General features: G+C 39.7%; 1 protein-coding gene across 1 annotated transcript in view; it reads left to right on the forward strand.

Annotated features, from left to right (window-relative positions):
* The window catches only part of WDR64 (WD repeat domain 64), a 156,033-nt gene that overhangs the window by 21,196 nt on the left and 121,346 nt on the right, over nucleotides 1–13,491 (forward strand). The window contains exons 3-6 of the mRNA XM_023549317.2: nucleotides 3,405–3,507; nucleotides 5,437–5,540; nucleotides 8,430–8,459; nucleotides 12,443–12,553. Of these exons, the coding sequence (XP_023405085.2) occupies nucleotides 3,405–3,507; nucleotides 5,437–5,540; nucleotides 8,430–8,459; nucleotides 12,443–12,553 (348 nt within the window). The remainder of the gene's footprint in view (nucleotides 1–3,404; nucleotides 3,508–5,436; nucleotides 5,541–8,429; nucleotides 8,460–12,442; nucleotides 12,554–13,491) is intronic.

Below are 13,491 nucleotides of genomic sequence, written 5' to 3' on the forward strand. Positions count from 1 at the left end.
ATTTTTGTTTCTAAGATGGGAGAGATTTGAATATGTGAATGCTGAAGTAGAAAGGGAGAGATTGAAGATACTGGGGAAAGAGGAAATAAACTCTGAAGAGGTAGAAGGAGATGGGATGCAGAGAACAGGTGGAGGGGTTGGCCTTGGAAAGAGCACATCTTCCTTCAAATGGGAAGGAAGGAAGAAAGGATGACTCCAAAAGCAGGTTGGTTATGAGTAGAGTGGCAAGAAACTGAGAAAGTTCTTATCTAGTGGCTTCCATTTTCCTGTGAAGTAGGAGAGGTAATTAACTGCTGAGAGTGACAAGGAGGTGGTGTCACATGTTTGATGAGTATGAAGGAGGTTTGAAATTGTTTCTGAGGACAATGAAAGAGATTCGTTGAGGGAAGCATGGGATGAGGCCAGGTGGCATTGAAGCCCCAGGAGGCTGGAGCTCAGAAATGATTAGTGTTCCCATCTGGTCAGCCACAGTACCATGGGTATAAGAAACACTGGCTATCGGATTCATCCAGCAGTGGGATTTCTTGCCAGGCCAACGCCTGAAAGGGTAATGATGTAAACGAATAGGGATTGTGGAAGTGTGTGACTGAGGTGAACTGACAGACCACAGGCTATAAACTGGATAAGGAAGGAAGTGAAGGCAGCAGGGAACTGATGAAGTACAAGGGACAAGAGAGGGAATTTCCACTTCAGTTCTGGTTTGCTGTAGAAGTCATACAAATCCTTCCCAGTCAGGTTCTATATACCGTCAACTTTTCATGGTGTCCACCTTACCAGTCTTTCTTACAGAAAAACCAGGTACATTTCAAAGCGTGACTGAAGGTTTTAAAGTACCACTCCCAAAGAGAGCCTCATGTCTTCATTAGTGGTTGTGATCCTGATATACTTTATGATTTTTTCCCTCCCTTCCATGAAGCCTTCTTAATCTAAGCTTTCTATGGATAATAATAGCTAACATATATTAATATATGTCAGGCATGTATGTGTGCCTGGTCCAGTGAAAAATGCTTTACATGCATTATCTCATTTAAACCTCATTGGGAAAAAAACTCAGAAGAAGTTTGTCCTACTCTACTGATTTCACTGATGAGGAAGTTGGGACTTTAAGGAGTTTCAGTACCAATTGGTTGTAGAGCCTGAACTCAAACCCTGGCCTGTCTGACTCAGGAGCCCATACTCTTTGCCATAAGGCACTACTGTGCAGTCCCTATGAGTTGGAATCTACTAAATGGTGATGGGTGTTTATTTTGGTTTTAAGGTGCAGATCAATATATCACTTTTAACTGGATCATGTATCAATAAATGACGACAAGGAAATTGCAGTGACAAAAGATTCCTGTCCACTACACGTATATCTATTAAAAACACTTTCCTTTCACCTTTCTCGATCCTTCAGAGGGAATTAGATATTAAATCCAGAGGCTTTACTCGATTTTGTGCCCAGGAAAAATGAGCAGTGATTCCTGAAAAGATAATAAGCTGTTCGTTCCTTCCGTTTGTTGCCATCAAGTCGATTCTGACTCATAGCGACTTACAGGACAGAGTAGAACTGCCCCACAGAGTTTCCAAGGAGCACCTAGGTGAATGTGAACCATTGACCTTTTTGGTTAGCAGCGGTAGCACTTAACCACTACACCACCAGGGTTTCCAATAAGCCGTTAGTACTGATTTTACTGGTGGAAAGAAGAAGAGGAAATATAAGAGAGAAAATCTTGATGGTCCTGATCTTCCCACAGCATAAACCTAATTTGTAGGAAATGTTTGGTGTAATCATTGCGCGGCAGAGCCAGGAGCACAGTGGTTAAACACTCCGCTGCTAACGTGAATGTCACAGGTTCAAACCTTCCAGCTGCTCTGCGGGAGAAAGACCGAGCAGTCTGCTTCCCTAAAGATTTACAGCCTTGGAAACCCTATGGGGGCAGTTCTACTCTGTCTTATAGGGTTGTGATGAGTCAAAATCGACTCGATGGCAACGAGTTTAGTTTGGAATCATTGGATGTTGTGGGGTTTTGATGTGAGGGTGTATAAAGGAAGAAGTAGCTTTTGTGAAGCAACTGATGAAAGGAGAAACGCCATGCCATCACATAGCATGAAAATAAGCAAAATGTTATTAGGCAAATGGATATGTAGCTGGTTTTGATTTACTTTCATTTGAGTCATTGGGTCCCTAGCTCCTTTAATACTCAACGGGTGGTCAGAGGAGCATTATTAGAAATGTATATTCTCAGGCCCCACCCCAGACCTATGGAACCAAAATCTGCATTTTAACAGAATTCTCAGGTGGCCTGTATGCACATTAATGCTTCAGAAACTCTCCACCCATTCCTTCCCTTCATTCATTCATTAACATTAACTAGTCTCAGCTCAGAGGCCTGGTGGCACAGTGGTTAAGAGCTCGGCTACTAACTAAAGGGTAAAAAAAAAAAGGGTAGGCAGTTCAAATCCACTAACCGCTCCTTGGAAACCCTATGGGGGAAGTTCTACTCAGTCCCATAGGGTCGCTGTGAGTTGGGGTTTTAGTCTCAACTCTATGAGAAATACTGGTAAGTGCTATTAATTTACAAGAATTGCATTTCTGCTTATTATAAGATAACTGAAGAACAGCTTTCTCATTTTTCAAATTCCTCAGAGTTATATAATTTCTCAACTTATTCTCAAATAAAAAGCATTTTTCTTTTTCAAGATATTCTTTCACAGTAATTTATTATCATGCAATGTTTAGAAAGTAGGATTTTGGAAAGTTAAATAAAGAAACTACACAGTTTCTTAAATTCCAACTCCCCAACAAAAGGGGTAAAAAAGCTGGCCTTGAAAGATTTATGGAAAATGGGTAGGAATAGCCACTTGAGAGTTGCCAAATTCAATGTCAAGGTTCCTGGTGGAGGCTCTGCCTGATGAAGGCTGATTTGATTTCCAGGTAAGTGCCAGCTCCTAATAGATCTATCTATCTGATCAGGGACACCAGCCTGGTTCACGGGTTCACCTATTGGGAAGAGAAATAGTGCCTGCTCAATAATGACAGAGTCCCTGGGCGGCACAAACGGTGAAGTGCTAGACTACTAAACCAGGGGTGCCTCAGGAGACAGGTCTGGCGATCTGCTTCTGGAGAGTCTAGAAAACCCCATGAAACAGTTTTAGTGTACATATATGGGGTCGCCACGAGTTGCAATCAGCTGGATGGCAATAGGCTTTGTTTTGTTTTTGGGTCCATAATAAAACCTCCTCAGCATATAGTTTGTCGAACATATTAAACTGCCCCCTTTTGGTGTAGGGAACCCTTTGATGTTTTTAAAGCAATGTTATTAATCCAAATTAGATTTGAAATGCAGCCAACATCATCTATGTTACTTCACAGCCAATTCTAAGCCGATGTGCATATTTATATGTGTTTTTGGGGATTTTAGATCTTTGGATACTTCTGCTCAGAAGAAGATGTGCTTGCATCCCAGATGGATGAAGAGAATTTGATTTTCCTTGTTTCTAGAAAACAGCGAGTTGTAATTTCAGGTGATATTTTCAATTTACCTTCCAAATTTGTATGTGTTTTGATATTTCCTCAAAGTAAGTAATGGGAACATAACATTTCTATAGAATCGTGGTTCACTTTCGTTTATTTGTTTGAGACTTTATAACTGGGACAGCTTCATATGCAATATCAGAAGAAACTACCTGCAGTTGAGACTGAGGTGTTATCATTGCTCTCAGAGACACTAACTAGAAACTGTGAGGGAGCCCATTTTCCACCTTTTCCTGAAGAGGTTGAAACTTCAGATCAAAGCTCTCTGCAATGTCATCACAGCAACACATGCCCCAGTACCTAACGGAATCACGTTTCTTTTAAAACGCTCTTAAAATTAAATTTTCGAGTTTTCACTAATGAAGGCTCCTCCCACACCCTCAATTATCTTAGGCAGGTTTAAGTTTACACGTCTAAAACCGTGAGCTTGGCCAATTACACGGGAGTGTTACCTCAGTTTAGGACATCTCCGGTTTTATGTGGTATTTATTTTTAAAGTGGTGCTTGGGACCCAGGAACTCCTGATTCCTCTCCACTGTTGACACTTTAGGTTTTCTTTCCTTTCTTCCCTCTAGGGAGGGAGAAGGCAGGAAAAGGAAAGGCACACCTTTGAATTTGCTTCTGTCTTCCAGCTCTGCATCCTATATTCCAAGATGAAGTATGTAGTCAGATTCGAATCTGGTGTTCCTTAAAAAAAAAAAAACACCTGAACTTACTTCACTCGTTTGTGAAGTAAGCCTCTCTTGCCCTCATCCTTCCTTAGCACGACCATTGGCTTCACCAGAGCCCCACCTCTGGCCAGGGCAACTATCATTGAAACAAGGGGGCTGTCCCTGCTGCCTCCACCCACTGAGCTAAGGGGGCTGGCTGTTGAGCAGGAGAGAACTGTTGCTGGCATCCTGAATTAATACTTTGAAGGCATTTTTCTAGATGGCAATTGAGCTATATAGTTCATTCATTTATTCATTCAACAAATATTTATTAAGGTCTACTATGTGGACCAAGGTGACTGGGTGGCACGAGCAATTTGCTCTCAGCTATTAACTGAAAGGTTGCTAGTTCACACCCAGCCAGCAGAACTACAGAAGATAGGTCTGGTGATCTGCTTCCATAAAGATTACAGCCAAGAAAACCCTACAGAGCAGTTCCACTCTGTAACACATGGGATCGCCATGAGTTGGAATGGACTAGATGGCTACAGGTTTGGTTTTTGGTTTACTAAGTGAGTCAACCACTGTACTAAGTGCTGAGAACACAGCAGTGAACAAAACAAGCAAAAATCCCTGACCTCTTGGAGTTTACATTCTAATGGGGAGAGATGGACAATTAAAAAAAAAAAAAAATCAAACAAGTAAAATGTATACATTGTCAGATGGTAGTAAGTGCTATAGAAATAAAGTGTCTAGTGTTTTGTTGTTGTTTGTTTTGTTTTTAAGAGCCTTAACAGCAGTATTAGAGTAGTTTCTTCTATACTGGAAAATCTGACCTAGTATAAGAATTTGATTCTGTGTAAACCATGATGGCGACAGTTCGAAGAAAGATTCCTGGGAGATGAGGATAATCTCAAAATAAGAATAATTCCAAAGGATATTTAGAAAACTCATGCTCTGTGAAATGTGCGTGTGTGTGTGTGTATGTGTGTGTGTGTGTGTGTGTGTGTCTTACCTTTTCTCTAGGAATTCATGCACAGCAATTAGTTTGAAAACTCTACATATTCAGATTAGTGTCTCTGGTAATAATAAAATGCAATGGTTGCTGTTTTTTATGGTTGTATTCCACTTTAGTTTTTAAGTAATTCAGCGCTTTCTTGCAAAAAGTTGGCTGTTATCTTTTTCTTTTTTTTTTTTAAAAACAAACCTAACAAATGAGCTTTAGAGCCTTTCCTGCTGGAAGTTGAAATGAACATATGCCATTGACAGGTAGTAGAAGACGGGATGTCGTTAAGTGCATCGTCAAGATTCCTCAACTGGATTTACTAATAGCAGCATCTCAAAAAGGACTGTTAACAGTCTTTAATAGCCAGGTAATTCAAAAGCTTGGAGTCTTCGCTCCCTTCCTCTCTTCCTCCTTTCCTTCCTTCTTCCCTCCCCTTCTTTCCTTCCTTCTTTCCTCTCTCCCTTCCCTTCCTCTCTTCTTCCTTCCCTCTCATTCCTCCCTCCCTCCTTCCTTCCTCTCTTTTGTTTTGGCTATGCATTATGTGTATTCATCAAGTGCAGCATGAGCTAGATGTCAGAGTTATTCCAAAAAACAAAACCAAATATCACATATAAGAGGATGTTGCTGAGCCCTGGGGCAATTTTTGAGATGTTCAGAACTGTATTTGGCATTCTTCCTCAGGATATCATAGTGAACCATGTGGCATCAACACAATTATAGAATGATATGGGATACTTTCTCAGATAAAATCACAAAGACAAACAAAGTGATTATGTCATCCTACCAAATAATGAGGGCTCATCAAAAACCTTGGACTTGGAGTTAAAAAGAAAAAAAAAGGCTCAATTCTAATCCCTCCCTTTTGTTAACTATGGTTTTAAAGAGGGAACTTAATGAGCCACTTATATCTTTTCATGCCTCTTTTTTCACATCTTTAAAATGAGGACAGTAGAACCAGGCCTCTTTCTCTCAGAGGATTGTAGTGTAGGTCAAATGAGATAATAAACGTGGAAGGACTTTATCAGCAATAAATCCCTACATAGATGTAAGGCATCGCTATTCTTAATGTCACTTTTTTCTAAATTTTTAAGTTTTGAACTTCCATTTTTAAACAAAAGAGGTTTTAATGGAAAGTATGATTTCACTATGAAAATAGAAGATGAATGTTTGGTGTTAAATTTTTTTTTAAAAATCCAGTTATTCATTATCAACTAGTGATAAGCTTCATACAATTAAAAACATATTTGAAATATTCATCACGTGATGAAAATATCCACAGTAATTTTCATCCCTTTAGTAATCTACAGCTCAGGGAGTCTTTCAGAAGTTGAAGTCACAGGCAGCCGATTCTGTGAGGGGAAAGGGCCAGCAGCACCCTGGAGGTGGCATAGTGAGAGATTTGAGAGTGGGTGGGGAGCCTGGGTCCCCGCTTATCTCCAGCACTTACCGGTTGTGCATGTTATTTAACATCTCCATGCCCTGATTCCTCATCCAGAAACATACAACTTCCCTCACAAGGAAGAAGCGCTCTTAATATGAGTTAATACACACATTAAATGCTTAGCATCATTGGAGGCACTCAGTAAAAGTTGGTAATAGCTATTATTATGGACAAATGATGTGAACACAATGAGTTTACCTCATTTTAATATGAAAACTCAATCTCTTTTTCTCTTGGTGCATTATATCCCTCCTCATTTTTTTGTCTTTATTTGCTAAAAAACAGAACTAAGTGGTATCTAAAGAATAATATAAGAAGAAAAATAATGACCTTCACAATGAAATAGTTCAAGATTATGTGAAATAAGTGAGATGGCATTACCATATTTCCATAGACATTTCACACACTCACTCACTCACACTTGCTTACATGCACACACGTGTATACTCAAAAGCACACAAACACACACATCTGTTTCTTATAAGATAATGGAATTGGAAAGAAAAGATTAGTTTAAAAAATTAAGTACTTTAAGATTTGAGACACAAAGAATAAAAGTAATTTTGAATATTGTATGCCTTACAAATAGGATGACACATTCTGGGAGAAAAGTAATTTGTAAGATTAGGTCACAGGAATAATTTATTAAAAAGTAGACATTGGTTACTCAAAATACCTTCTAATAAGTTAATCCATAATTTAGGCTCCATCTGAAATAGAATAAATATGGTTAAGGATTTTCATGGTGCTTTTCGGAACTCTGGGTGATATAAACTGAAAATATCTATAATGATTCCTGCATCAAAGGTTAGATTTTAAAAATTCAGAAGCTATCTATAAGGATTATGAAACTTTTAAAGAAGGTAAGAGGACTTTAAACGTGTGACTTCCACTAAAGATGGAGGCCCAAAGAACAGGAAACCACGGGTGTTCTGTTCTGCTGCTCACCAGTTTCCTCACAGCATTTTACTTTTCCCATCTAGAAATAAGACCCTGGTGGGAAAAGCCTTTTTGAATTCTTCAGATGAAAGGTAATGTGCGAGTGGCCATCACTAAGAGTTTTAGTGATCTCCCTGATCGATTTTTTCTCCTTTTCACATAATCCGTTCCGTCTGGGCAGCCATCTCCCAGACATTTCCCAAGACCATTTGAGCATGCAAAAGAAACTAGGTCATTGATACACTTAAACTACTTGCCTTTACCTTGGGAGCAACTATCATGCCTCAAGGTCATAAGAGCTCATATTCATACGAGCTCTCTTTGAGGAACAAATCTGTGATTCTCAACTAGCATTGTATACAGAAACTAATATTTGCAGAAAAGATACTTATTGAATAAAAAAGGAAATCTACTGGATGCAATGTTCCCTGAGTTTTTCAGTAATACAGAGAGATACTTTTCAAATGAAACAACAGTTATTTTATCTACCTCAATCATTCTTTTACATGCTCTTGCCACTGCTATTATTATTTGTATTTCCATTTTTTGGTATCAGATATTGTTCTGAATAACTAAAGAATGAGAGGTAGTCTGCCAACACAAGGAACAAATGATTAGTAAGCAGTAAATTAGACTAAAAACACAGTCACAATGCTTGAAGACAAGTCATGGATGTATAAGCCTTGCCAAAGCAAACAGTACATTAGTCTACAGAACTAGATTTTTCTAGGGAGGACGAAACAAGGAGGTACTCTAGGAAGGTAGAAATGTTAAGTAAAAGTAAATCAAGGAAATAGTGTATCGTTTTAGAATTTTCATTTTTGTTTTTAGTTGCAGTGCCAACTCGGTTTCATAATTCGCTTCCTTTATTTATAGATGAGAGTTCAGACCAGCACCACTGTTACGGTAAGTGCATTTTTTAAAGTCATTAAAGTCAGGGCTGTGGTGATGGCTTGTCAAAGGGTGGCTTGAGAAGACAAAGTAAAGTATTATAATGAAATGTGCAAAGACCTGGAGTTAGAAAACCAAAAGGGAAGAATACACACAGCATTTCTCAAGCTGAAAGAACCGAAGGAAAAATTCAAGCCTCAAGTTGCAATACTGAAGAATTCTATGGGCAAAATATTGAATGATGCAGGAAGCATCAAGAGGAGATTGAAGGCATACGCAGAGTCACTGTACCAAAAAGAACTGGTCGACATTCAACCATTTCAGGAGGTAGCATATGATCAAGAACTCGTGGTACTGAAGGAAGAAGTCCAAGCTGCACTGCAGGCATTGGCAAAAAACAAGGCTCCAGGAATTGACGGAATACCCACTGAGATGCTTCAACAAACAAATGCAGTGCTGGAGATGCTCACTTGTCTGTGCCAAGAAATTTGGAAGACGCAACAAAAGACTTCACCAAAGAGTAAAAAGAGAAACTATAGGCTGGGGAAAAAAAAAAAAAAATTGGCTATCACATATCTAATCTCTAAAATCTATAGACTACTTCAACATCTCAATAACAAAAAGACAAGTAATCTAATTAAAAAATGGGCAAAGGATATGAACAGACACTTCACCAAAGAAGACATTCAGGTAGCTAACAGACACATGGAGAACTGCTCCTAATCATTAGTCATTAACAAACCAAATCAAACCCAGTGCCGTCGAGTTGATTCCGACTCATGGCAAACTTATAGGACAGAGTAGAACTGCCCCGTAGAGTTTCCAAGGGAAACCTGGCGGATTTGAACTGCCGACCCTTTGGTTAGCAGCCGTAGCTCTTAAACACTACACCACCCATTAGTCATTAGAGAAATGCAAATCAAAACTAGAATGAGATACCATCTCACCCCAACATTACTGGTGCTAAAAAAAAAAAAACCCAGAAAATAACAAATGTTGGAGAGGTTGTGGGGAGATTGGAACTCTTAGGCACTACTGGTGGATACAATCACTGTGGAAAATGATATGGAGACTCCTTAAAAAGCCAGAAATAGAAATACCATACGATCCAGCAATCCCACTCCTGGAAATATATCCTAGAGAAATAAGAGCCATCACACAAAGAGACATATGCACACCCATGTACGTTGCAACATTATTCACAATAGCAAAAAGATGGAAACAACCTAAGTGCCCAACAACAGATGAATGGATAAACAAATTAAGGTGCATACACACAATGGAATACAATGCAACAATAAAGAACAATGATGAATCTGAGAAACATCTCACAACTTGGATAATTTGGAGGTCATTACGCTGAGTGAAATAAATCAATCACAAAAGGGACAAATATTGTATGAGACCACTATTATGAAAACTCAAGAAAAGGTTTACACTCAGAAAAAAAAGAAACAATCTTTGATGGTTATGAGGGAGAGGAGGGGTGGGGAGGGGAAATCACTAACTAGATAGTAGGCAAGTGTTAACTTTGGTGAAGGGAAAGACTATACACAATCTAGGTGAAGTCAGCACAACTTGACCAAGGCAAAGCCTTAGAAGCTTCCTAGACACATTCAAACACCTTGAGGGACTGAGTTACTGGGTCTGAGAGCTGGGGACCATAGTCTCAGGGGACATCTAGGTCAATTGGCATAACAGTTCATAATGAAAATGTTCTACATCCTACCTTGGTGAGCAGTGTCTGGGGTTCTAAAAGCTTGCGAGTGGCCATCTAAGACACATCTTTTGGTCCCATCCCATCAGAAGCAAAGAAAACAAAAGACGCAAGGAAAATATTAGTCCGAAGGACTAATGGACCACGTGAACCAGAGCCTCCACCAGCCTGAGTCCATCACTGACAGTTCTAACAGGTATCACAATAGAGGATCCTAGACAGAGCAGAACAAAAATGTAGAACAAAATTCAAATTCACAAAAAAGGACCAGACTTACTGGTCTGACAGAGAGTGGAGGAGCCCCTGAGGCTATGGCCCCAGACACCCTGCTAGCTCAGAACTGAAGCCACTCCGGAAGTCCACCTTTCACCCAAAGATTAGACAAAAAATAAACAAATGTGAGGAACATGCTTCTTAGTTCAATCAAGTATAGGAGACCTAATGGACAACACCTGGCCCAAAGGAAAGACGAAGGCAGGAAGGGACAGGAAACCTGGCTGAATGGACACGGGGAACGTGGGGTATAAAACAAAACGGAGAGAGTGCTCACACATTGCAGGGGCTGCAACCAATGTCACAAAATAATTTGTGTATAAATTTTTGAATGAGAAACTAATTTCCACTGTAAACTTTCACCTAAAACATAATAAAATTTAAAAAAAAAATCTGTCTTCATCACAGAAAATCTGGCAAATATCCACTGGGTTGGGGATCCAGAAGCATCGGTTTTCTAGGTAAGGAAAACTTAAACACTCGTAATCCTACCACTGTTACTATTGTGTTATATATCCTGACAGTGTGTTTTTGTTCTCTAAGCATGAATGACCAGTCCCTGGAGAAGGACATCATGCTTGGTAAAGTAGAGGGTCAGCAAAAAAGAGGAAGACCCTCAATGAGATGGACTGACACAGTGGCTGAAACAATGGGCTCAAGCATAACAGTGATTGTGTAGCTGGTGAAGGACGGGGCAACGTTTCGTTTTGTTATACATAAGGTTGCTATGAGTGGGAACCAACTTGACGGCACCTAACAACAACCTCAATAACTACTCAAAATCTCAATGAAGTGCCTGAATCAGCTCTGAAAATAAGATTTTTCAAAGATGGTAAGATTGTATGTTTCTTGACGAGGATCAAGACTAAGCTGTGAGCAGGAGCAAAGAAGGCCCAGGTCTTGCTTTCTGGAGTTAAACTGGCTGTAAAGAATTGCTTGGAAACTGGGTACTCTTTGGAAACTTCCATTTATAAGCTTCTCCTAAGTTTTCCCGAGCACCTACTATTGAAAAAAAAAAAAAAACTATTGAGGAATGTAATAAATGAACACAACCTACGTTGTGAGAACAACAGGGAAGTAGCCAATGGAAATCATTGGAAAGCACTTTGAAAACAGCATTAAAAATTCTAATGCAATTTCGAAAGTTATTTAATCCATATTGCTAGAGGCAGATGTTGTAAAGCCATGGTAACAGGCTTTCAGAACCCTGCTGTGGCTTTAAGGGTTGGGCAAATGCTTGAGTTCCTCACCCTGGGCATTCATGCACGAATTCACTGAGGTCCAAAGCAGGGCGTGAAGCTGCCTGGCAGAGGAGCTCTGGTTTCTTTCTAAGCCTCTGAGCCTCCATTTCTTAAACTGAGAAAAACCCATTACAATTCCTGAGATTCTGTCAAGAAGATTCAAGGACGTGCCTGAAAAGATTGTAGCAGTTTCTGGCACAGCAGGCGCTCAGTGAGTGGGAAGTATTGCTCCTTCTGACTGTGTTGTTGTGGATATTATAGATCCTACCTCCGCCAGCTTAGTGACATTGGGCAAGACGAAAGACAAACTCGTTGGCCTCAACTTGATCATTGACCAAATGATTGCTAAGGTCTTTTCCAGATTAAAAATTTTAGGCATGGGGACAGGACCAGAGGATTTGCTTAATCAGTGCCCCACATCTAGTCTCCCGGGGTCCATACAAAGAAGTGTTCTCGCACCAGCGAAGAGCGCACAAAGAGGACTGCTTTGCCAACTGTCATGCTTTTCCAGGGAGTGGCTCCAGGCACTAGCTGAATTATTCTCTAGCTGAGGGTACTGAGAAGCTCAGGGTGAGAGTGAAGGGATAAGAATGACTGTCTCTCCTCAAGATATCAAAGGGAATGCGTTGTGAGGCTCCTCAGTAAATAAAGTAGGAAATGGCGTTGTTAACGTGAGTAATACGTACTCTTTAGTAACCATCACCATGTGATAGATATCCACCCCACCCCACCACCCCCCACACGCTAATTCTATGCTCTTCTGTCAGGATACCTCCTGGATTACAGGCTGTGACTACCTCTCACAACTGAAACGAATTGTTGCCACTACAGAAAGGACTATTATTGTCTGGGATTATAAAGCTCAGGGGAGCAGCCAGGTACTGTGTCAAGAGAAATGTTCAAAGAAATGAGATTCTTTTTTCAAAACTAGTAGGACTTGAGCAATTTACTGTTTCTATCGAACATCAGTTCCCTCAAATGTAAAATTAGGGGATTTAACTAGATAAACTTTTAGATCAAGCTCAGCATTACTGTTTTGTGAGTCTAATTAAAAAGGAATGTTTTTTCAATTTGCTATATGTCTAATTAGTTGTTTTGTTTTTGAGGGAAAGAGGCTAATTTCTTTCCTTTTTTCTACGTTCTGTAATTGCAAGTATTATATTTCTGGCTATGCTCATGTTATCAAGTTCAAAGTATTTCTCTCCAGTCCAGCTTTATTTGGTAAGAAAATTACTAAAACCAAGTGCCTAATTCTGGCAAAAAAAAAAAAAAAAATTAATGGGGTAGATGTTAATGTTAATGTCTTCCATGGCTGAGATGTTACCACTGAATTAATCCATAATATTTACTGAGCATTTGCAGACATGTAGAAGAAGCATTAAATAAGACTCAAAGCTCAATTTTGAAGGATATCATGAGCAAACGTAATATATATTATGGATTGAATTGTGTCATCCCAAAATATGTGTTGCAAATCCTAAACTCTATGCCTGTGGTAAATCTCATTTGGGAATGGGTTGTGTTTGTTACGTTAATGAGGGAGGATTAGTGTAGGATGGGTCTTAAGTCAATCTTTTTTGAGATATAAAAGAGATTAAAACAAGCAAGCAGGCAAGGAGAGATAGGGTAAGTTAGATGCCAAGACACATGGAGATCTCCAAGGAACCAGGGAGGAGAAGCTGAAGAAGCAAGGCCATTCCACCGGAGCTGACGGAGAGAGGAAGCCCTCCCCTAGAGCCGGTGCTTGGAATTCGGACTTCTAACTTCCTAAACTGTAAGAAAATGAATTTGTTTGTTAAAGCCATTCATCTGTGGT

Source organism: Loxodonta africana, chromosome 25 (assembly GCF_030014295.1).
Source record: "Loxodonta africana isolate mLoxAfr1 chromosome 25, mLoxAfr1.hap2, whole genome shotgun sequence".
NCBI lineage: Eukaryota > Metazoa > Chordata > Mammalia > Proboscidea > Elephantidae > Loxodonta > Loxodonta africana.